The 21,503-nt window shown below is 41.9% G+C and overlaps 1 protein-coding gene across 1 annotated transcript in view; it reads right to left on the reverse strand.

Annotated features, from left to right (window-relative positions):
• The window catches only part of CADM2 (cell adhesion molecule 2), a gene marked incomplete at its 5' end in the record, with an annotated part of 679,347 nt that extends 665,712 nt beyond the window's left edge, over nucleotides 1-13,635 (reverse strand). The window contains one exon of the mRNA XM_082052398.1: nucleotides 13,352-13,635. Coding sequence (XP_081908524.1) covers nucleotides 13,352-13,412 — 61 coding nt within the window. The remainder of the gene's footprint in view (nucleotides 1-13,351) is intronic.
• Between the last annotated feature and the right edge of the window lie 7,868 nt (nucleotides 13,636-21,503).

The following is a 21,503-nucleotide window of genomic DNA, read 5'->3' on the forward strand; positions in this document are numbered from 1 at the left end:
ACCCCACACCTACAGTACTAATCTCGATAATTTCAAATAGAAAAGTTACCTAAAACTCAGTACCTAGTTCAGATCTCTCCTTGTACTGGTAATATTCAGGGGAAAAAGAAAAAAAAAAATTAAAAAAAAAAGTGTGACTGTAAAGTACTCAGAAAGAAAATCTGAGCTTTACCGATACTTGTGGAATCATTGTGTTTCACAGGATCTACACAGAACAGGTGATAAAGAAAATCAGCTTTATTTCTTCTTTGCTCTGGTTTGAAATAATAACCCTCTCTCTCCCTCAGATTTGAGGATCAACTAACATCCATTTTCTAAAAAAATATTTTTGAATGGTTTAGAAATTACAAGGCACTTCCAGGGCAACCGCCTAAATTACGTTCTTCAATAGTGTCTGTAACTTAAAAAAATCTCTCAGTAAAACACCAGTAGCTCTAACTCTAACACTTCATTCCTTCACGTGTTCATACTTAGCTGTTTAGACAGGAGTGGGCTGGTACAGAAAGACTTAGAAGTGGTTCTTCATTTATTTATTGACAACGAAGGCCCCTCAATAATACAGTATACAAACTGTTTATTTTCTTTGTTTTGAATCAGAGGAATTGAAAAGAAGCAACTATTCAAAATAAATTCTCTCTGTCCAGCCAAATACTTATTCAGGAAGACAACTGCATATCAAAGCACTTGATTCAGGGGTCCCACACTTTACTGGAAACAAGCAAAATACTGCAAAAATGCAGTACTTCAAATATTCATGAGTATGTGTTAATCCACAAGCAAAACTGCAAGTTGTGGGAGAAAGCAGAAACTCCTTAAGATAACTAGTTTAATAATATTCCATTTATAAGATGTATTCAGAAATCTTTTACATACTTGTACCAAATTACAGTTAGCCATGTGCAATCTATTAACACACCTCTTTTAAAGATAGTCTGCTAACCCATGCAAATTGAACCTCTATCTCTGATATACAATTCTGGAATCAGTAAGTGCTAGGCACTGAAGTAACTATGGCAGCGAGTTTTTATTAATAGCTTTTAATGGTACACACCAAAAACTTTCTATGAAGTCTATTAACACATGCAGTATACTACCCAAATATGCCTTTTGTTTGAATGCCAAAAATACTTGATTGTCAGGAATGAAAAGCGATTTTTTTAAACTATTTCTTTGTCAAGTAGAGTTGCTTTGGGTTTCTCTCCAGTTTCCAAAAATAAACCAAAACACGCTTTGATATTTTTCAAACATTGGGACAATAACAACTACATTTATGACACCAAAATCTTACAGAAAATCAACATAAAATGAATTATTGTTTTAACTTGGTAGATACTAATTTGCAATATTTTGGATATTGTTTGTATATTTTAGACAATCTCTAATCTGAGTCAAGTAAAAGCATTCTATGCTTACTCATGAACAATCAAAAAGTACAAACCAAACTTTCTGCTTCAGATTAATCTCTATATTACAGCGCTTCAGAAGGAACAGGGAAGAGCAACTGCAAAAAGTGGGTTTGCGCTCTCCCATTTGTGCCTATTAGCAACTACAGCTTTTTTTTTTTTTAATAAGTAATTATTTAGTTAGATTAAAGACTTAAGTCTGACGTAGCTAGAGCAGTTTTCATCCCTTTCAGTACAGAAGTACATTGTCCCCTTACTTCTTTATATTCCATCTGTTCTTTCAAAATTTATGTTTAACCAGTAGTCATTGAGAGGCATTCTCTACCAAAGTGTTACAGACTGAAGTTGGATTCTCATTAGATATGTATTCTTCTGTGGTAACACTGAACACTGATATAACAAACCTATTAGATCCCAGGCACTTCATTATAGCATAGTTTCACTATTTCTTATTACAACATTGATGTCATTGAGACACGACAGTGATTAAAACTTTATATTTTTTGTAAATGGAAGAAAATTTAATAAATTGATTTTCTTGCTTAATTAACTGCGGTTTATATACTGCTACTGCATAGTTACAACAAATTTCTTCCAGCTATTATTGATGATTAAACCAACAATGAAAAAGGATTCAAAGGTTCATGCCTCTAATCATGCTAAACTGATCTGACCAAATGATCCTGAATACAGAGCCAAGAAATGAGTCAAAAAAATATTAGAATTCACTCTTAAGTCGTTTAAACTGAGATTAAAAGGTAGTATATCACCAGGCTGAATAAAACTAAACCATTTTTGGATGTCAAAGTTCTTCTACATAAAATAGAAAGTGTTGTACAGTCGTTAATTTTTAAAGTAGCATTCTCAATGAAATCAGAAGCTATAACTTCTTCAAACATTTAAAAGTGCTAAATTCTGTCTTGAAAAGTAGTAGTCTGGTGTTCTCAGTCCACACTTAAGAACTCGGCTAAGCTACAAAGATGAAAGAACAGCACCACCTAGTTCTCTATTTAAAAGTTTTCAAATATTATCATCCATTTATTTATTTTTGTAATCTATATTCACATATGCTTGTGTATTCTGCAAATAAATCTGTCACGTTTCCATAGGAAACAATACTAACAAGTTTGTCAGAAGTTATTAAAGCAACTGATGTAGATACTTTACAAGTGTATTCTCTGAAGAAAAAAATGCATATGCAAGAATGCTAGAGACTTGTAATCACACAAATATTGTTCTGAAGCACCATAAAAACTGAATGGATTGCTCATCCATCCCTAATATCACTTGCCGGACCATTTCTCTAATTTAACCAAAACATTCTATTTGTATTGATTCCCCTGACACGTTGAAGTATGTGTATATGTTCCAGATGCAAAAAATATATTCATGATACAGACATCACAAGAGCCTCAGTAACAGGTTTAAAAATTATAGTTCATGCAAGCTTACTTTTCTACTCTGTAAATGGTAGAAGCCTTTCTTAAACAGGGTAGATATTTTAGCTGCTAGTTCAACCAGAAGCTTTCATGTAAAGAATTTCCCTGCTAGAGAATGAGAGATGTGTATTTGAACAGCCTGGAATTTTACCTTGACACCGCAGCACCTAAGAAGCCCCCTACTCCTAACACGCAGACATCTTAGCCAAGTTTAACAAGAACAGCAGCCTGTGTCTCAGTTTGATAAGCACACAGGTACACATGCAGAATCATCGATCTATTTTTATAGACATGCTGGATTTTCCAAGATCTCATTCACAGCAACAGGCCATAATAGCAGTGGAACTTTTTTTCTAAAGACATCTTCTGTTTTGACATTGATATTCACCAGTCAACTCTAATTTCTTACGCTAATATACATGGCACCAGATATTTTCTGTAAGTCTCTTAAATGAAATAAAGCACAAGTGACATGGATACTGTGACTAATCTGGATAGTACCGCATTTCACATTGCGATGGCATGACTTGTAACATTATAGAGAAAATGGGAGTTAACTGAACCTACAAAGTGCCTTATCTGCATTTGAACAAAATGTTCCAATCAAATAATTGATTTATCTAACTTAGAACAAGGAAATGATATCATGTAGCACATTTGCATCAATAAGCTGAAGTTCATCTAAATTGCTGGTTTTTATACAGTAGCTTTTGAAGCATTTTCACTTCTCACATTTGACCCTTCTTACCTATGCTGTAAGTCTTCCATGCTGTACTGGTGCAAAATATCAAGCTCTTAACAGACAAAAACAAACTAGAGCCTTATGACTACTACCTCACCAGAAAGCTTCTGCAACTTGATGCCCCTGGTAGGACTTCGGTCCTGATCCAGGAACTGACACCCACTGTCTCCCCTCCTCGCCTCTGTTAGTGCACATTTGAGGTAGGTAGAGAGAAACAGGGAGAATAAAAGAAAACAATAATAACTAATAAGTAAATAAATCTACACTTCCTATCACATCCCTCCCAGGTATCTTCTCCTACAAGATAGAGAGGAAGATGTCCTCTCATAACTTCCACAGAATGCACTTGCCCTAAACCCTTCACCTGCTGCATTTCATTTCCTGGGGGAAGGAAGAGGTGGAGAGGCATAGCAGGAGAAAGATGAAAAGGTATGCTGGATCCTGCAAGCTTGAAGTCATTGAGTGTTTGTTCCAGCCTAATCTCCCTGTGTGTTTGGGTCTTTCACAGCACAGGCTTCTGTGGTAACTCTGGAGGGGATGTTTTAGTCATACAGAAAATCAGTTGCCTCATTCCCTGTCCTCCATCTACCTTCCTACCCAGGCATCATTCATGAAAGCCACTAAGGTGCTGGCGTGCCACAGCTCACTTATTGCAAAGTTGACCCATCAATGTAAACAGATTATATAAGATCCAAATTTGAGGCCTTTATCCTGACTGTCTTAAGAAGGGGAATCCCTTCATGCATGCAAAGGAGGGCTATTGCTGTTTCCCCACTTCAAGCCTCGCAGTGACAAAGAGAAGAAACAGTTTTGTTTTCTTGACAGGTATCCCAGGCAGACAAGACCTGCAGGGAGATCACTCTGCATTTTTCCATGACCAGCTAGTCATCAATTTTGAAATTTCTTTCTGAAGTTATTTCCTTTCTAGAAGTTGTTCAAATGACAAGCATTTTTAGTGATCAGTTATAAGACAAAAAGCCTATGATATTAACAATTCATTAAACAGCAAATTTTCATTTGTTCACTTTAAATGATATAGACTACTGGATTCTGTTTTCCTGTTGAGAATTACATGTATTTCATTTTGCAAAAGGCATAATCTAATGACCATTAAAAGCATCTGCACTTCCAAATCCTGCAATACAGATGTCACAGTAAATAAAGAATACCCCTCATAGAACATGCTTAGCTGCCTTCTTTATCCAGATTTCGTGTTACTCCATTTTGTATCAGACTAGGAGAAAATTGTGGTTTTGTAGAACGGAAGTATCACTTGCTTTTCTAACACACAAAAGGAAATCTGTACAAAATCTGATATAATTGTTTTTCTCAAAATCCAAAAACAGTTTGGGAAATTCTGCAATCACCTTATTTTAAATGACACATCCCTCAAGTATTGTTTACACAAAATAGATAAAAGTCTATTCACTTAAAAGAATCTTATGTTCCAAGCTATTTTGAAATTACATTAGTCTTGCGTGTTAAACATATGTGAACATGCCATTAATAAGTCTATAAGACACTGAGATTTTTATCTACCATAAATAAAAAACAAATGCTCTGTATATTTCTATTGACTACATGCCTTCCCCACCTCCAAAGTTCATCATTCAGAACACAGCAAAGCAATGAAGAGTTATAATTGGCAAAACAAAGATGACCAAAGAAAGAGAAAACACTTTAGTTTTGGTCTATCCAATTCTAAAATTCAAACTTATTTTAAGGGGAAAATACTGACATTATGAGAGCTCTGGACCGTTCTTTAAGGAGTGAAGGAGGCTTTTCACTCTAAGAATGGCATCCATTTTGCATTTTACATTTCAAAAAGAAGCACTAACCAGCAGTTTGTAACCCATATATTTTACATTTAGTGAGGAGAGATATGCCAAATACTTGACCAAAAAAAAAAAAAAAAATCAAAGTTCAGGTAAGGAGAGTCTTCTGAAGAAGCTGCGCAAATAGTCAAGGTGTTAGCCCATACTTATTTATACACTACTTGTGTTCAAATACACATCATCTTGATTTTATTTGCGTAAGCAGCAGTCAAAATATGTTCTAGAACTGTAACATGTCAGATTCAGGACTGCAGCTTTTAGAGAAAGCACAGAATATAAAGCTAATGCACTGCTAAGACAAGATGCACTCTCTTTTAGTATGTATTGTCCTAGTAATTGCCTGACTAGATATTTAAGTTCTGAAAAGCCCCTCCATGTTGGGTGTTGCTAACTTTGCTACAATTGGTTTTAATTTAAAATTGAGAGGATTCCCTTTATACTGTAGAAACACCACTTTTCATTAATGAAAATTATCATTAAACAAGATGGTACTTATATCTTTCTCCATGTTAGTCCAAATCTCACCTATTTTTCTTAGTATTAAAAGGCTACACTATACAAGCCTGGAGGCATCAATAACATTATTAGAAATCTGCAAGTGCAATAGAAAAGTTAAAAAACAGTAAAGTTAAGAGGAAACTGGAATGCTTACTCCAATGAACAGGACATATCACATGCCTTATACCATAGCAGGAATAAAAGCAGGTCAAGTTACACTGATAATCCAGCAGATGTAGGTCAGTTTGGGATAAATATCGCAACAAATGGAAAATACCAAAGTGCCTACTACAACTGCTCCTGTGAAGTAATTTGCCCTTTTTCTCTTCAGAGCTGTCAGTCAGTTGCAGTTGTGGAGTTCCCAGCATTGAACTTTGAAAAGGCAGAGTTTTTAAGACGCAGACAGACAGGTCAGTATAGCTGTGATGGCCTACACAGCTTCTACCAGAAGAAGTGGCAATAATACAATGCGTTATATATTGATGATATCCAGAAAGGCATAACTGTGTTTTCATACATGGTCACAAATCATGTTTGCACGTGATAGCATACTCAGGTTACTTCAGCTAACATTTGGCAATTGAGTTGCCATTATTAGAATCATTGTTTGATTAATATTGTGTTATATAAGAAGTTTAAAATATAACGAGAATATTTTCACCTCTAACATAAGAAAGCTGTCTCTCTCGCACTCTTTCCCATCCAACAAAGAAAAAGACAGGTAGTCAACAAACTGTTTACAGAAATATGACAATAGAGGGAATATCAAAGCAATGAGATAACCACTAAATTGCATATATGACAATATGCACTCTTTTACAAATAATCTAAACCTTGCCAACTCCATTCACAGACCAAAAAATAAGCTGGAGAGCGGTTCAGTAATACATCTCTACGAGAACAAAACTTTATATAGAAGTATATACAGGCAGAGAGAGAAACCTTCAGCTCTGAAAGAGCTTTAGGCATTCAAATTGAGAAATGCAGACTATATACTAATCATTTTCCTAAAACTGAAGAGCAGCTGTCCATGGACAGTTAATATTCTTTAAAAGCTATGTACAAAAAAAAAGGAGGATCCTTAATTGAGTATTACAAAATGGAAAGGAATTAAATTTATGAATTTATAGTAACGTAAAACTATATTAACAGTGATTCGCTGCTACTTAGAATGTGGGAGCTATGAAAGCATTCACAGTCTCCAAGAGCCACTTGATTATACTAGCAAGCAATAAATACAACACAACTCATAGTTAAGAAGAAATGATCTTTCCCTTAAAAATTCCAAACTTGTCAGACAGCAAAAACACTCCTGAAAGGCTTAGACACATCTCAAGATCTCTGTTTTGCAAATGAAAGGATGGCAAAGGATGCAAGTATAATTTTATTTTTCACATTTAGAGGTATTAGGGGAAGGATATAAGATGTAGGCAGATATTTCTAAAGGAAGAAACAGGGAGTCTTCCAGTCCATATACAATTAAAATAACTACCTACATTCTTCACTGAATCCTTTTTGCCCATTTCAAGTTCTCCATGTTAGAAAGTCCTACACACAAACCATTAATATTAAAAGATAGCTCTGGAAGATGCAATACACAGCCTCCAATGTTAGAACTCTGTTTTGTCAATCAAATAAATGTTTTCTGCTTCTTCCTCTTTACCCCTTAAAATGCTATAATGATAGTGTCCTATGTATTGACATTTAAAGCACACATCCTGAACTCACAGTACATTAACATAAAAGAAATTGTAAACATTTGGACTTCGCTTTTAATTTTCATTTATAAAATGAAGGGAAACAATCTTGAAATAAGTTCATGAAAAAAATAAAAAGCAACATTAAGAATCCTTGCAAAAGCACCCATTTTCATTTTTCAAAATACTCAATTATTTTCAAAATGCTTCCATTTTGTAGAAACAGAAGGTGTTCAGGGGCAGTTTCCTGATAGAAATCATTATTTTACAAGTTACTCCTGGTCACTGGAATTTGGTATTTACCTTTCTTCCTTTCAAATACACCTCAAAAACTCCTTGGGAAGAAGTGATATACTCATTAAGATCATACTTAATATTGATGCAAACCCAGAGGAGACACCTACTAAACCATGTCTAATAGTTTTACCATTCTACATTTGTTTTGGAACATGCATTTTAAAAAGCGTATCAGTGGCATTCTCTCTAGAGAAGACCTTCCATTGTTTTGAGAGTGTGTAACAGAATTAGCCTGTCATCAGATTAACTTTTTAAAACAAAATTGAACTATTCCTTCTTTATCTTGGAGAAGGCATTTAGAGGGCAATGACAGCATCTTCTATTACTAGTTTTAAATATGAAATGAAGAGGTAATCATTGTTCTAACCTAACACAGTCAGCCACACTCTGGTTTTGCTGCTATTCTCTTGACAAATATCTGATGTCCATGTCAATGTCTTCACCACACATGCAGTTGTTACCAGTTACTTAATCACCATTTGTTATGCATTTAAAAAAACAAAACCAAAAATACACCCCTCAAAGTCCAATATTGAATTTATCCAGCAATATCAGAAGATTAATTCTTTGGTGGAAAGGCTAATCACATTCAACACATTTTGTCAATAGTAGGATCAAGTCAAAGTGATGTGAAAGCTAATTATTAGAACTAAGGTTTCTATAATAAAAAAATATGGCTTAAATATATTTATAGTAACATATAATGGAACTGTAACTGACAATTAAGTAAATTTAAAAGCAGAGGGAGATTCACTGGTTTACATTTCTTAAATTAAAAACCAACAAACAAAAAATGAGAATTAACAAGAAAAGTAGACATGAAAAATATATTTGTTTCAATGGAGGTGCTTCTATTGATCAGCATTTCCATGGAGTTACTTCTTCAGTGAGAAACTTCAAAACTGTTTACTGTTGATTATAGAAACTTGATAAATATTTTGAGCTTAAGAGTGATAAATATTGTGAGAGGAACTGATCCAGATTCATGTATTCCTCAGGAAAGTCATGCGAGGTCATCAATGAGAATTTGGATTGTTTAGATACTTCATGTTCTAAAACTAAACATGACTGTTATATGATGACTATCAATAAAAATACATAAATAAATCAAGCAAAGGAATTCATAAAATATGAACTAACCTGAGAACTAAGCAGCTAATAAGCCTACCAAACCTTGATTAGATTGACTGAAGTCATTTAAAGACAGTCACCATCAAGCAGAGTGATACATTTTATGTTGCAACTTGTGTGTAAAATATTCCAGATAAAGATTGTATCAAAACTACTGTCTTCTATTTTGTAATTACCTATACTCACAAAGAATTTGCAAAATTACAACATGCTTTCAGCTTGCTGTAAACTGTATTAGCATCACAACATGTAGCACTCAAGACAATCCCTATGCATACAGTATTGGGCTACCAAGTTTTCGCTAACAGAAATCTCACTGAAAATTCAAAACAGAATCTAGATACACAACATGTTGAGTCATATATGACAACTTTGTCTTAAATCAGCTTAGATGATCTGAGAAGTAGACATTTGCCCTTTTTTTTTAATTCTGCTTGTAACAGGTCTGGGCTTATGGGAAAAAAAAAAGTCTCACCCATAAGCAATTATCTGTCTTCACTGATCTGATGCATCACTGATCACAGATTTAGACAAATTAGTGTGTCTCTATATTATTTTCATTAGTAAACAGGTTGCGAGCATTTGAAGTGTCTGAAGAAACCATATTGAGAAGATTTGCTTGGTGTTGACAGAGAACTGGAAAGAGACCATTTGCTCCCATATCCAGCATTATCCAGTGTCTTCTCAGAAGCAGAGCACATTAAGGCATGAAGTGCCATTTGCATTATCACACAGCAGGGGGCTACAGCAGCTACAATTCCAGGATAATCTTAACCCCTATCTGTATCCTACAAATCCAACAAAACTATTTTTACTGTTACATTTTCTCATGTGATAACCCTTTGCAATGAAGAACTCACTTTTCAGGTTGCATAAAGCCAGCTCAGATGATGTGCTTAAATTATTCTAAATATATGCTGTCCTCAAACTGTTAAATTTTGTCCAAGGAAGGCTAAATTCATGAAGCAGAAAAAAAATCGACTGGAATGAAATAAAAATGTAAGAGTGACTGTGAACATACGTAACCATTTAACCGCTTGGGACACCAGGTAAGTACTCTAGAATCATTACAGTGCACAAGCTAAGAACAACAGCAACCAGAGATCCTACTATTTTCACAGCAAACACTGGAGAGGGCAGAGCAGACTAATATCATACCCGAACTCAGCTGACAAACTGCTTTTCAGCTCAACGTGTTATTACTCTCTCTTCCACTTCCACTTCCACTGCTCCCCTTTCACAGCATGCAGTTGACACTGGGCTCTTTTACTTCTTATTTGCCTTCTTTACGAAGGGGCTGCTTGCTGTTAATGCTATTCCACGCACAAGCTGAGAAGCATTATTCTATGTCCTCTTTCCTGATGAAACTGATGCTTCATCAATACTCAGGACAGACTCCTTAAGCAAGTCTCTCCACAGATCATGCCAGAAAGGCACACTTCCATACAAAATACACATCAGCTTGACTCTTTGTCACCTTGTCTTTAAACTTAATTAGCTTCAATTTCACAAAAAGGAACCATCCTCAGTTAAAACCCAGAAGTGCTTCATACAAAGATCTTATTCGTGTACAGAGCTGACGAAAAACCTGTGTATCCCATGGCCCATAAGGAGAAAATCAGGGGAATCTAACAAATCCATTGGGCCACTTGACAACATAGTTTTGGGAAGCAAAGCAGGCAAACAGGAAAAACTACTTTTAAATGTAGGTATAAAGCTGCCAACAATAAATTTGTCTAATATGGTAATGGTTTCTTCTAGTTGTGCCAAAATAAATGGCAGAAATTGACAAAACAACATTTATGAAGTAGCACTATAAGGTGGACTAAAATAATTCGGTATTCTGTTAGATACAGTCACTATTCAGGATAGTCTTCTCCTAGAAAATATTTACTCATCTTCTCTATTCTCCTTTACGAGAAAAGGTTAGTAGAAATTGTTTCCCCTCACTCCTGTCTAAGTGTTAGAGGTTCTTTATATCCTGCTCCCCATTTGTTTAAGTGCCCATAAAAAGTGCCTCCTGGAACAGCACTTTGTTCAAGTGCAGTATACAGAGAGTCCCAGTATTTCTGATTGCAGTTTTAATCAGGAGCTGAAAAAATAATTGTGTGAGGAACTGAAAAGAGGGAGATGTTTTATACACACGGAGGGCAAGCTGGGTAGCATGTTAAGCATCGCTTTTCCCCATCTGCAAGGACAGGCCCAATCTGGTTATTTTCACACGGTCGCAGTCAGATTTGTATTACACCCCTTTTCTTGCAACATGTTTTTTACCTGATGCAGTTCACAGAGTTACATTTTGCCTGGCACACTCCCTAAACTGCTGTGAAAGGCATCACTGTTTTTAATCACTGGTTTACTCTCAAAACTGCGATGCACTGAATGCAGCTGATTGCATCTTAGGAAAGATCAAATCCTCCCCCTCCAGCAGCAGCCCCGATTTTATTGGTGACAGAAAGTCAGTCCAGACGCTCCCCGCTCCCCACCCCCCCCTCTTTTGCAGGGCAATGAATTGACAATTCACAGGGAAATGTAAAAGGCAGAGAAGAAGCCAACCCCCAGGTGCAGCCCGCCACACATGCCCCAATAAATAATCTTGTATAGCACCAACACAGCAGCTCCTTGTGCAGTGACGTACAGGGCAACTCAAACATTGGTAAAGAATACAAATAATCTGCCCGATGAAACTGCCCTTTGCACTTGCCAAGCGCACTCCCCCTTCTCTTCATTCTCCTCTCCGAGACCGGTGACTTGCTCGGGAGGTGGAGCGGGGGCATTCGGAGGCTTCGGGCCGACGGAGGACTGAGGGGGCGGACGGAGGAGAGTCGTGTGTTTTGGGCAGCCGGGCGGCTGCCTCTGCTCTCGCTAGGGGCTGCTAGGCGGTACTCCCCCCGGAGATCACCCGACACTTGACGCAGGCGAGGGAACCGCGAAATATATTAAACTTGACGTGAAATGGAACGACAGGGGGTAGAAGCAGGAAAAGGAAAAGAAAAAAAAAAAAAAAAGGACAAAATAATAATCTCACAAGGTCACTTAGTTTAATCGTCTCTTCTCCCTCTCAAAGTGGCATAGCCGGCACGCCGAACGAGCGGATGGGAGAGAGACGCCCCGCCGTCCCCCCGCAGCCGCCCTGAGGACCGGCCGCTCGCCAGCAAGTTGCTGCGCGGTGGTTCCCTGACCCCGTTTACACTCAACATCGCCCGCCGGGGCCGCAGTTGCCGTTACCGCCTTCCCTGACCCTTGCGCCCGACCGTTACCTCCCCGCTCCCCGCCCCACCCCACGCGGGCCCCGCAGAGCGGCGGGGACGGGGTGGGGGGGCTGCGCCGCCATCCCGCCGCCGCGGAGAGGGCAAACTCCCGGCGGCAGCGCAGTGCCGGGGGCTCGGCTGCTGGTTCTCCTTCCCCTCGAGCGGGAGAGGTCTGGAGGAAGATCTCCCGCAGGCAGACGGGTGGTCACCGGCACGGTAGCAGCGTGCGGCGGGTTTTCCCTCCGCGGCGGCCGCTACATCTGACTTGGACGGATAACGTTAATTAGGGGGAGCGGCGGTGCGGCGGGCGAGAAGGCGGCGGTTGGGGAGAGTGAGACAGGAACACATCCAGTCTGGAAACTCGCTGCAGGATGAGCCGCCTGGAGCAGGATGGTGCCGGGATCCGCTTCCGAACTCCCGGCTCATCCGATTACCCTGCGTATATATTTTATACCGCACCTACAGACACGCGTTCCCGGCAGCGGCGCGAGCGAGGCATGGAGCCCCCTCTCCTCCTCCTCCCGTCAACCCTCCGTCTCCCCTCCGGGGAGGCACGGCTGGAGCCCGCACGTTTCCCCGGGATGTTGTAGCAGCGCACACGCTGCGGCTGCACTCGCACTTTCGGGGGCACGCTGGCGGCGGGCGAGCGGGGAGGTGACGGGGAGTTGAAAGGGTGGCTGCAGGGGTTGGCAAGCGACTGGCGGCGGCGGGCGGGTTGTGGGGGGGAAGATGCGCGGAGGGCGAACGAGGATGAGAAGAGGCTGACGGGGGAAGGCCAGGAAGGGTTAACAACCGTGCGGCGCTTTAGCGCTGGATAGCGCTACCCGCACGGGAGGCTGGGGGCACCCGGCGAAGAGAGGGCGGCGGAGGCGGGGGGAGCCGGTAGAGCGGCGAGGGGGAGAGCGGGTCAGGAGTGGGGTGGCGGGGAGGCCGAGCGGCGGGGGGGGGGGAGGGGCGGGGGTGGGCAACGGGGCCGGGGATGCCCCGGGCCGCAGCGGTGCCCCCCCGGGGGTCCCTCCCTCCCTGCGTGCGGGGCAGGGGTGGGGAGGAGGCGGTACCTTGTACGAGGATCCCGCAGAGGCTGTAGAAGCGCAGGAGCGCGCCGGGCTTCAGCCGCATCCTGGGGTCTCCCCTCGGGCTGGGTGGGCGCCAGGCACGCAGATCCGCAGCCTCCCGCCGCTCCGCTCTCCGGGCGCTTCCTTCCCCCCGCAGGAGCCGCCGCCGCCGCCGCCTCCGCCGCAGTGTCTCCCTCGCTGTATCCAGTGGGGTGAGGAGGAGGAGGAGGACCAGGGTCGCGGGGGCGGATTGGGGAGGGAGGAGGGGGGGGGGAACGGCTCTCTCTTCTGGCTCCGGCGCTGCTGGGCAGGTTCAGGTTCCCCCGCGGAGCGGTGCCGAGTGCCCCCACTGGGTCCCTTTGCCCCTGCCGGCGTGTCCGTCCGTCCGTTTGTTCGCCTCTCCTGTCCCGTCCCGTCCCGCTAGCGGGCGGAGGCGGCGGGGGGAGCTGCGCTGGCGCCGCGGCGCGCGGGGAGGCTGCGCTGCTCCGCTCCGCTCCCAGCCGCTTCCCGGCTCGAGACACAAGGGCAATCTCCGCTTGCGAGGCTCCCCTGGCCTCGCCCCGCCCCTGCCGCTCGCCCCGCCCCTTCTGCTAGGAGACACGCCCCTCTGCCCGCCCCCGCGGCCACACCCCGCCCCTCCCCGCACCGTGGGCACGCCCCTGACCCTTTGTTGGCCACACCCCCACCGGCACGGCACGCCCCCTCAGGTGGGTGTGTGACTGGCATCGGTGGCTCTCCAATAGAAAGTCCCCGGGTTCGGCCGGATTGCCAATGAGGCGGTGACAGAGGAGGCGCGAGACGACAGGTTACAAAACAAACGGGCGTTTCTCCGAGTCTTCAGCCGCGAGGGATGTGACAGACCCTACCTCCTGCGCCACTGAGTGGCAGCTGGCTCGGGCCAATCGCGGGGAGACCCGGCTCCGCTGCGGCTCTCCAACCAATGGGCGGTGAGCGACGGGGGAGAGGGGGCGGGCGGCGGGGCGCTGTCCAGACCCAGTCCTGAAGTGGCGGCCGTCGGCGCACGCGGCGAGATGTGGGGCTGGCCGGCGGCGGTAGCGGGCGCCGCAGGAGAGGCGGCGCCGCCCCGAGGCAGAGCGCGACAGGCGGGCCGGGGGAGCGGCTCTCCCGGCTGCCACACTGGTGGCGCGGGGCGGCAGGGACCCGACCCCCGGGAGGCCCGTCGCCCCGCGCCCGGGGGAGGAGCGGCAGGTGTCCCCTCGCCGCGCGCCCTGGCCCTCAGCGCCCCGGGCGCCAGCTGCAGCGCGACCGTTAACGCCAGATAGCGCTCCGATGGCGGGGTGGGAAGCCTCCGAGGGCGGCGGGGCGTTGGGCGGCGAGGCGGGGCACCCCGCGGACATCCGCCTCCCGCGGCCAGATCGGCGGCGCGGCGGGAGGGAGAGAAGCGCAGCGGGAGGGACGGGCGTTAGCCGCCGCCCGGCGTCCCTCGTCCTGCCGCGGCTGGGGAAGGAGCGGGGCCCGGAGGCCAGAGGCAGGCGCGACCGGGCGGTGAGGACGAGGTGCACCGACAGCGGGGCCGTGGGACTGGGATGAACCCAGCGTCCCCGGCGGCTGCCCCGGAGGCGCGAGTAACTCGCGGGTGACGGAGATGGGGTCCTCGGGCCGCAGCGCCATGGCCGGCGCCCCGCCTGCCCCGGTGAGTGCAGGCGGCCAGCTCCTCCGCATCGCCGGAGGGAAAAACGGGGAGAAGTACCCGCGAGGTGTGGCCAGGGACAGAGGCTGTGGAAAGGATCCAGATGTTTTGCTTCTCCCCCTGCAAGGGAGGCGTAAAGCACCTTCTCCTGCCTCTGCTTTTCCTCCCGCCTCCCTGAAAGCAGCAGATTTAAGAAAGACCAGCTGAATCGCCTGTATCTTCAGGATTAAACACTCATAGGCACCTTCACCACAGTAGCAATGACCAGCTCCTCCTGTGAGGTGTTCAGACAGTGGCAATAAGGAACTTTCTGGACATTTCGTAGTGGTCCCTGGGCTCTGAATGGCTTGGAGAAAGTTTTCTATTTGAAGGGTTTCTTTGGGAAGGTTTGTCGCATTCAGCTAGGAGTACCAAATTGCTCATTGTCTAAAAGGTAAGACACTGAATGTAAGAAATCCAAGATGCCAAACTACTTTTTCATGTTTGCATATTTGGTGTTTAGCACAGTATCATTCACCTTTTGCCAAAACCTCTTAGTGAAATCAGAATGCTTTAAGTTGGAAGGAATTGTGTTGCCTTATCTCAGAGAAAGCAAGATTCCCCTGCACCCAAACACTTGTAGTGAACAGGTTCTGGTTCCATCCTTTTCCAATTGCGATTTGCTCTCCAACATGATGCAGTATGTTTCGCACAGTACCTCTCTGAATTTCCACCTTGAGCTTTACTGAGATAAACAAGTGATGCACAAGTCTTGCATACCTATAGGAGAGGGAAGGTCTTTAAAAGCCTATTTCTCTGAAGAGCGTATGGTCTCAGATCATTAAAGAAGTGCTAACAGCTTGAACTTAAAGAACTTGCACTAAACTGGTATCTGGGAAGTCATGTATTCTGTACTCATATCTTCCACTTTGTTCATTAGCAAGGAATGATTACGCCTGGCAACAGTTAAGACTGCATCAGAATTTATATTGAGTTCCCCCATCTCCAAAAGATGTCCAAGCACAGTACAGAATCAAATTACAGAGTTACATTTTAAAGTTCTATCATTCGTATGATTTTGTATCAAACGAACATCACGTACATCACTTGTACACTATCAAAGGTGTTGCACTGGAATGTCCCCTAGGACAGGGAAGCGTTTGAAGTCTGTCTCTGGTGAATGAGTAGATACTTGCTTTACCTTTTTTTATTGCTAATAAAAAAAGCACAATAGGCAAAGGTTTTACCACTGTTCATACAGTTCAGTGCACATAAAGCAGTAATGAATGGAAAATGTTTCTCAAAATATTTTTGAAGTCTTGCAAAAAGGAACAAGTCATGATTTTTAAGGCAGCACAAAAAATGTCAACAAATGCTTAAAACTTACATTTTTTTGGTGGGGGCAAGAAATTGAAAGAGCAGTCCTGACAAGATAAGTAATTCAATTCCTTTACTAAACTAGGACTGTAATCCAACCTGAGGTGCTTTTGCATTAATTATGATAACTGACAGCTCAGTACTTTTGACAAAACACACTTTTGATTGTAATCTTGTTCCAGGAAGCATTATAGGAAAGATACAAGTGTCTTCCCAGCTTAGCAATTAGAAACTGTGAAAAGAGGTCCCCTGGCAGGTGTAAGAATGAAGCGTCTGTCTGTGCATCACAGGTTTTCCACATCTTTGCTGCATTAGTACTTTTGGAAAAGCTGATCTGCATGTTTAGAAACAGCAGTTCACATTTTCCTCCCAGAACCCAGTAACACGGACATTACATCACACCTCACGTCAGAAGCACAACCAGAACTGCTGGTTCTCACCATTCTCTTCTGGCTCAAGTGGTCCTGAAATGACCTAGAAACATGTTAATAAGAAACAGGTTCACGGCGGGGGTGTGTGGGGGGTAGCGTTACTCTCTTCATCACACAGCAGAATTTTTTACTAAAAATTAGAAAATTAAACCCAGGGTTTAAACCCCAACAATAAATCTTTGTAGTAGAGAGGAGTATCAAGAGGTCTTTATGCTGCATATGCTGAAGCAAGCTTTCTGTCCATTTTTCAAAACAGAAAGAAATCCCAACCAGAAGCCCCTGGTTTGGTTGACTAGCTATATATCTGACAAATTTATAATTGAAATAATTAGAACTGCTAGATATGATGTCATACTTATTTTCTTCTGATTAATGGAGCTCATACACTTAATGGCCAGAAGCCTCATTACTTCCAGACCAAAAGGGCAACAGGGAGTCTTCAGGAAATTCGCTGCAGAACAGAGTAAAAAGTAATACCCTAAAATATCAACAGTAGATCAATGCTGAAAAACAGATGCAGAAGGTAAACGTTTTATTGGAACCAGAAAAAAGTTTCTCTGCGTTATTCTGGTATCAATCAAGGTGATACTTACAGATATTCCTAATGTTAAACAAAGCAAAATAATTTAATCTCCAAGCAGGATTCAGAAAGTGTCAGCAAGATTTTCTTCTTGCTGAATTGGTAAATTGCAAGTTGTCCAGCTTCCCTACACTTTCAGCATGGATCCTACATTGTGTCATCCTACCTCACATTTTTTTTTCTTGATTATGTTTACTCAGAAGCTGACAGACAAACCCTTCTTCTAGCAGAGCAGCCAGCTTTCTTAGTTTTTCCCTCTCTGTATTTCCTGTTGATCCTTTTTTAGACAACATAGATTTCACAGGTGTCGGTGAATAGCTGATGAAATTACAGGCAGCCTTGACAGACCACTCAGGTCACTTACTGCTTCATGTCCTGGTCCACTACACATTCTGTTAATTTGCTAGCACACTTTTTTTTTCTCCTGGCTTAGAAGGCTTAGGGCTTCTCTCCAAAAAGTTACATCTCCTCTGTAAGGAGTTGTCTGTGTGGTATGGGGTTGGTCTACCTCTAGAGTTAGCCTTGAAAGACAAGCAAAATATAAAGGGATGATCATTTTAATGATGCTCATTGATAGCATCAGTGGTCAGTGATTAGGGAGAGGAAATGATACCCAAGGAAGGCTTATTTAGGTGACAAAACATTGTAGTTCTGTTGAATTTAGTGGAAGATCTAGAGAGGATTTAAGAAGAAACTTCCAGTATTAAAAGCTGTGAAACATAGTTGTAGAAACACTTGCTCTGTGTTATGTTCTACAATACATTTTTAAAGTAAATTTTGTATAATCTAGAGGGTAGTGAAGAAGTAGTCAAAATACAATTGCAGTGTTCCAACAACAACAAGAAAGCCCCACAGGAAGAAAGGTATGGAGAAGGTAAGCTGGTAGTGACAGAAGTTAGAGACAGCTTCTATCCCAGCTTGCAATACTGCTAAACACTCATGGATCACATTTAAAACAGTAGTTTGGAAAGTGAGACTTATTTACATGGCTCAATACAAAAATGTTGTGACAAAATGCCCTTGCAGCTGCCACCTAGCCTTGAAGAAATATCTGGTTGGATAACAGCCGTCTCTTGCAGTAGCAAGCCATTAATTCTTTCATTTGCCCCCTCCTACCTGCAAGTGGCAGAATGGCTTTCCTGGGGTGCAGGGTCTCTCTCCAGAAGGGGACACATATGGTCACAGAAAGTGCATTTCCCTGCCCAGTGCACCATTGTGGGCCCATGAGAGGCCAGAAGTTCAGAGGTTCCTTGACTGAAGTCTGTGTATTTGTGTTTTGTATAATCGCCTTACCATACTTCAGCAGCTGGAACAGAAGATTTGGTGTTTTGTTTGCTTCAAGAAATTGTGTGGTGGAGGTGAGTTGCTGTTGTTTGAAATAATGTGGGTTTGGTTGAAGCTGATTCCTAAAAAAAAAAATAAAAAAATTTGATAACATTTGCTTACCAGATGCCAGCAAAAATGCCTTGGTTTGAACAAATACTGTAACTACTAATTTAGTTAAATCTATCCAATTGTGAAAATATACTGTCATGAATAAAAATATATAGACATGTAATGCATTGCTTTTTTTGTTTGAAAAAAATTGGCTTCAGTAAAGAGCAACTGAAGTTAGAAAATGTACTTCCAAGAAGAAACATGTTCATTTCCATAAAACATATTGGTGTGTAAATATACAGTATGTATCAATTCCAGAGCAATATTATGAATTCAGTGAAACTTTGTTCTGTTAGTAAGATGAACATTATAAATGAGATATTTTGCTGGCTTTTGGAGAAGAAACATCGTCAATGCAATGCCAATGCAAAATGAACCAAGGTCAAACCAAACTGGTATCATTCTAATTGAATAGTCCCTAATGTGGACTTCGAGTTTGTGAAAATAATTATAACAATTACCAATGGTAAGTGGAAGCAGAATTATTCATAACCTGATATCTCATCCATATAATTTGTGGAATGAAGACACAAAAAAATTTGTGCTGGCAACCTGATTCTCCATACCTACTAGATTCTCCATACATACTAGTCAGTTTCTCCTACTCCTAAGTGTTTGATAATTAGCAAAAGTGTGTGCTTTCCTATATTTTCTAACTATCAACTAAGAAGCAACCACTTGAAGAAAATTTTAAATTACTTACCCCAAACCGCCTCTTAGACCTTTATTTACTTACCATATAAGTATATATAATGTACGTTACAATTTGCCATGAAAACATATTGCATGGAATTAGAGACTAATTGTGCTTTAAATATTCTTGGATGAACAGGTTAACATACAGTTTAGAATACAATCTAGCTAACATATCTGAAATATATATTCATCCAATTATTTATTGTTTTGTTATTTCTGATGCTTTGTAATTCTTAATTGTTTTGTGTTTGATTCCTTATGCACAGATTATGCAATGTGTTGAAAGAAAACCTCTCTTGCATCCAGCTGAGGAGACAAAGAAATATTAAAAAACTCAATAAGAAGGAAGCTGTTCATTCTGTAGAACATAATGTCATCCATTTTACTTTCTTAAAGCATCTTTGATTATTGACACCAGTACAAATACAATTATTTTCTCACACATTTTGGTGATTTAAAAGGAGGCTCTAAACATTTAGACTCAACTTTTTTTTTTTTTTTCTTTATACTAAGGTTTTCACATTAGTGCATCCTTAATTAAAATGTTTTCAAATACAAGTCAAAGTATTTTAGCTGATCCAGAGTAAGACTCAAAGAATTGAACAAATACATTGTTTTCCTACAATATTTGTTCTAGCAAATGCATACTTTAGAAAAGGGGTTTAAGACTTGATAGGGCCTTTCTGTTGAGAGTATTTCTTTTGCTGTCTCTGTGAAAAATCAGCTCAAGGCATAAGTCACAGGGAAATAAAAAAATGCTCACAATTGACTTAATAGATCATAGCCTTTAAAATTTCTACACGTCCTATCTTTATTCAACATGCTCCTAAGAGTTAGATGATCTAGCAGTGAAATACAGCCTTCCAGCCAGACTGGATTACTATTGCTCTTTCTAGCAAGGAGAATGAGATTGAAATCTTCTCAGGTGGTGTAAGGTTACCACAATTAGAAGCAGAATGAGTAGACTCTATGTAGCTTGTGTATAAACAGTTCTAATGCCATGATTGTCCTCACTGAAGACCTACTCAGTTGTGTCACGGCATGCACACCAAAACTCTCCTTAACAAGAAATGAGGAAATGTGAGAACTTGTGTACTCCAATTTTTGCCCTGACATTCAGTTGGGATGCTGAGAGCATTAATAAGCCTTAATGGTCCTGACCAGTCTCACCTGGCGTCTCTACCTTGAGCCATGGGCCCAGAAGTTCTATTTAAGCCAAGTTGTGTTAGAAGGGTATAAGTCTCTAGTTTTGTCTTTACCTGGTCATGGAATAGTTTAATTCAGATTTCAGTCAATGGTTTGACCTTAGCATGTCTCATTTTATGAACTTGCCTAGTGATCACTAGATCTGATTCTAATCTTGACCTGCAGATTCACTTCACAGTGTGATCTCTGGTCTACTTCATTACTATTATATTGCCCTATGATCTGGACTTCTGGCTGGACTTTATAACCTCTAGGTCTGTCCTTGCTTGAGTACTATGGGACTAGGCTGTGGCTGTTGAGGCCTCTGTCCTGATGGGCTGGGCATCTCTGTGTTCTTGGCTCACCTTTATCAGGGAGCAGCCTCACTCTTGTTTTCCCTAACAGATGTGGTCTGGGGGAACACAGTACCTAACAAGTGGGAAATAGATCCAGGTCATTGGTTTCAGAGATTAGTGTTGTCTTTTAATCTGCTGACACTAGGTGGAATCAAAAGGATGTCACGTGGCCCAAAATAAAAGGAGGAGAAAAAGATAAGAGAGGAAGGTAAAATGTATTCAGATAAATGTTTATGAGACAAGTTCTAGAAAAAGAACAAGTGTGATGGAAGGTCAGGGTAAAAATAGGACTAGATGTTGAATGGATGAAAAGGGCTGGGATAAAGCTGAGGCTGAAATCTGGGGCAAGGTAAATTGTTGTTAAGGACAAGTAAAGCAATGGAAACATGTTTTTGAGACTCCAGGAGGAAAGGAGTGTGTAATCATCCAGTCAAAGAGTTTAAGATCAACAGAAGATGATTTG

The sequence above is a fragment of the Streptopelia decaocto genome (assembly GCF_964273445.1).
Source record: "Streptopelia decaocto genome assembly, chromosome: 1".
Classification (NCBI taxonomy): domain Eukaryota; kingdom Metazoa; phylum Chordata; class Aves; order Columbiformes; family Columbidae; genus Streptopelia; species Streptopelia decaocto.